The 3,135-nt window shown below is 32.1% G+C and overlaps 1 protein-coding gene across 1 annotated transcript; it reads left to right on the top strand.

Moving 5' to 3' along the window:
• Positions 1-437: 437 nt before the first annotated feature.
• On the top strand, positions 438-2,296 carry LOC111428476 (potassium/sodium hyperpolarization-activated cyclic nucleotide-gated channel 2-like). The gene has a single exon (XM_023064047.2). It carries the CDS (start codon positions 443-445, stop codon positions 2,210-2,212), a length of 1,770 nt encoding a protein of 589 aa, XP_022919815.2. The 5' UTR covers positions 438-442; the 3' UTR covers positions 2,213-2,296.
• Positions 2,297-3,135: the final 839 nt, after the last annotated feature.

Genomic DNA, 3,135 nt, shown 5'->3' with positions numbered 1-3,135 from the left:
TATCGCCTTGTGTGTTAATTATTGTTATTTATAAATGACTTTGTGTTACATGTAACTTTGGAAGCCTCTCTGGTTAGCAAAATAGAGTACACACTTCTTAATAACGAAGTAATCAATTTTATTTTAACCACACGTTCTCTTTTGATGAAATCTATTTTAATTTTGATTAAAGTTATTCAATAGATTATCGAATAGAAGGCTTTATATATTTTCTAAACATCGTGAAACTAGACCATACCCATTGATGTAATTGGATTTTCTTCTCTAAAACTTGGAACGTACATTTTCAATTTACCGTGCATATAACGAGATACTTCTTTAAAGATTCAAAGGGTTCGTTTAAGAAATGAACCTTTGATAAATTTAGTTAAAAATCATTAATTTTACAAAAATCAATTTGCTATAGTAACCGTTTTTAATATTGAATTTACAAAAACTCATCATGATGTCAAAAAATCAAGTCTTAAAAAACCGTTTATTTGTGAAATATGGCCACGATTGCAGTATTCCAACATTGATTAGCGATCTCCCAATGTTCCAACAAAGCACTGGCATTATTGCACAAATTAGAAATACATGGACTCGTCTTCGAATGTGTTCCGAGATTAGTAATCGGGCCCGATACTATTTGCAAAGTCAAAAATGTATTGAAATCGAAAGAAGAAATCATCTAAATCATTTGTTTATAATCCATCCGTTTAGTGACTTGAGATTGTATTGGGAATTGTTTATGGTTATTGTACATATGACGATGCTGATCATGTTTCCGTTTGATCTTGCTTTTTATAAAATTAATTTGGTTGAGAATTTTACCGAAACCGCAAGTTGGAGGATGGTAAGATTCGTGACGGATATTATTTGTTTACTCGACGTTATCGTTGCTTTTAACACTGCATATTACGATAAGAAGAGAAATATCGTTATGATGGACCCTAAAAAAATAATTACGAAATATCTTTTTAGTTATTTCATTTTAGACGTTATTTCGGCTTTTCCCAGTGATATTGAAGTATCTAGCTTTGGAAAAACAGGCAGGGTATACGACGATATGAATGATTTTATAATGCATATGTCCGTTTCTAAATTGTTGCGTGTAAGAAATTTCGTGATTTATTGCGACAACACATCTAAACACTTTAATATACGACGCACAACAATCAAGATTATGATACTTATATCATTATATATGTTTTATTTTCATTTTGTTACATGCATGGTTATTCTTCTTATTAGCATGGATACGGTTCCCCATCGTTATGAATACACCATTTATAACAAATCGAGGACTTACATGCCATATAACTTACAATTACACGCAAAATTAACTTACATTTACACTTTCTATCAAATAGCTGGTGTAATAAACAATTCGGATTATTTGTTAGCAAATAACGGAAAGTATTATGTAACATCCATTACGATTTGGATAACATCAAAATTTTTCTATTTCTTTCTTATTGCCGTCATTCTCAAAATAATAGAATGCAGAGCCATGGCGAAACAAAAATATGATGAACTAACCACGCAATTATCCGAATACATGAAGCATAAACAACTTCCGGTTTATCTACAATCGAGAATTTGGACGTACTTTGAATTTCAATTTCAAAAAAGTTATTTTAGAGAGGATAAAATTTTGGGTGCCGTTTCGAGTACTTTACGTCAGGAAATTCAAATGCATAGTTGCAAGAAGTTGGTGGAAAACGTGGATTTCTTTCGCGACCTTCCCATGAGTTTTCTAATGAAAATCGTAACGATCCTCCATCACGAAATCTTTATGACTAACGATGTAATCCTAAAAGCGAATACGTACGGAGATTCTATGTACTTTATCGCCACCGGAACGGTTGCCATTTATACTAAATCAGGAAAAGAAATATGTCACCTTACAGATGGAAATCACTTTGGGGAAGTCGCTTTGGTTGTGAAAACGGAAAAAAGAATTGCTTCTGTAGTTGCCACGGAATGCTCAGAAATGTATCGATTGAATCGTAAGGATTTTATGCGTGCTTTGCTACCTTATCCGGACCTCTTAACAAAAATTCAACATATTGCTGCTACAAGAAAAGAAGAAACGGACGCTGCTGATGATAGAATGAGTACAAAAGGAGAAGGTGGAAAAGATAGACACCATCACACTATTTCGTTCTCAGCTACTAATTCCCCACATTTATCGATGGATTCTATAACATTAAAATTACTTGACCGCTGATTAGTGAACTGAAGTTCTTATCAAGTACTATCTTATATTTATTAATTAGTTGTTTGTAATTTTTAAAATAAATTTTTAAATTTTCTTTTAGTACATTATTCAGTGGCAACTGAAGGGAACTATAATAGTAAGAGTTAATCTTGTCTCAATCAATGCGAAAAAAATTAACAAACTCAGGGAATAACCAAAGATATTTAAGAAAAATTTCATATAATTTATGGGCAAGATTTTACATCATTAAATCATTAAAAATCGTTCACACTTTATTTAAGATACATACATAGCTGTAGATCGAAAGACGAAAACTAAAAGCAGCAAGTAAAGGAAACTATACAACAGGAAGTGACGAGGGCTATGGAAAGGATAATGGAAAGAAGGCTGATAACGAAATTACATACAACGAAAAACCATGAATTTGCCCTTCATTTCCTAGTAGAATTAAAATTAAAAGAAATGGATAATAAATTGAAGAAACAACATAAATAGTCACAAATTACAACAAATTAAAATACAATCAGGCAAAAATATCAAAATGAAATTAAAGTGAAAGCAGATTCTCGTTGAAATAAATACAAAAACGAAAACTTGGAAGGCAAATGAAGGTTTTTTAAGGAAACGTTAATTAACTTCACCAGTAAAGCATGTGGGGCGACCAGGTACAGAGGTAACAAAAAACACACACCATAATGAAGTACCGAAGTAAAGTTGTTAACAAAAGGAAAATGTTGCTATCGAAAATATAACTGGAAACGTTCAAGAGTGACGAAAGGAAACGTATAAACAAAAAAGAGCAGAGGTAAAACAGACTATCTAGAAAGTATAAAAAAACAAACAGATGTGACAGAGTTTTGGATTCAGAATAGAGACACCGGCCAAAGGAAACACGAAACTTCTGTACCAGACGCTTAAGACCAAAAAGCAGA

The sequence above is a fragment of the Onthophagus taurus genome, chromosome 7 (genome assembly GCF_036711975.1).
Source record: "Onthophagus taurus isolate NC chromosome 7, IU_Otau_3.0, whole genome shotgun sequence".
NCBI lineage: Eukaryota > Metazoa > Arthropoda > Insecta > Coleoptera > Scarabaeidae > Onthophagus > Onthophagus taurus.
This window is presented reverse-complemented; position numbering and strand designations above follow the sequence as displayed.

What these genes read in the sequence shown, in the direction of transcription:
- LOC111428476 (XM_023064047.2), top strand. Translation starts at nt 443, where the DNA reads ATGATGTCAAAAAATCAAGTCTTAAAAAACCGTTTATTTGTGAAATAT.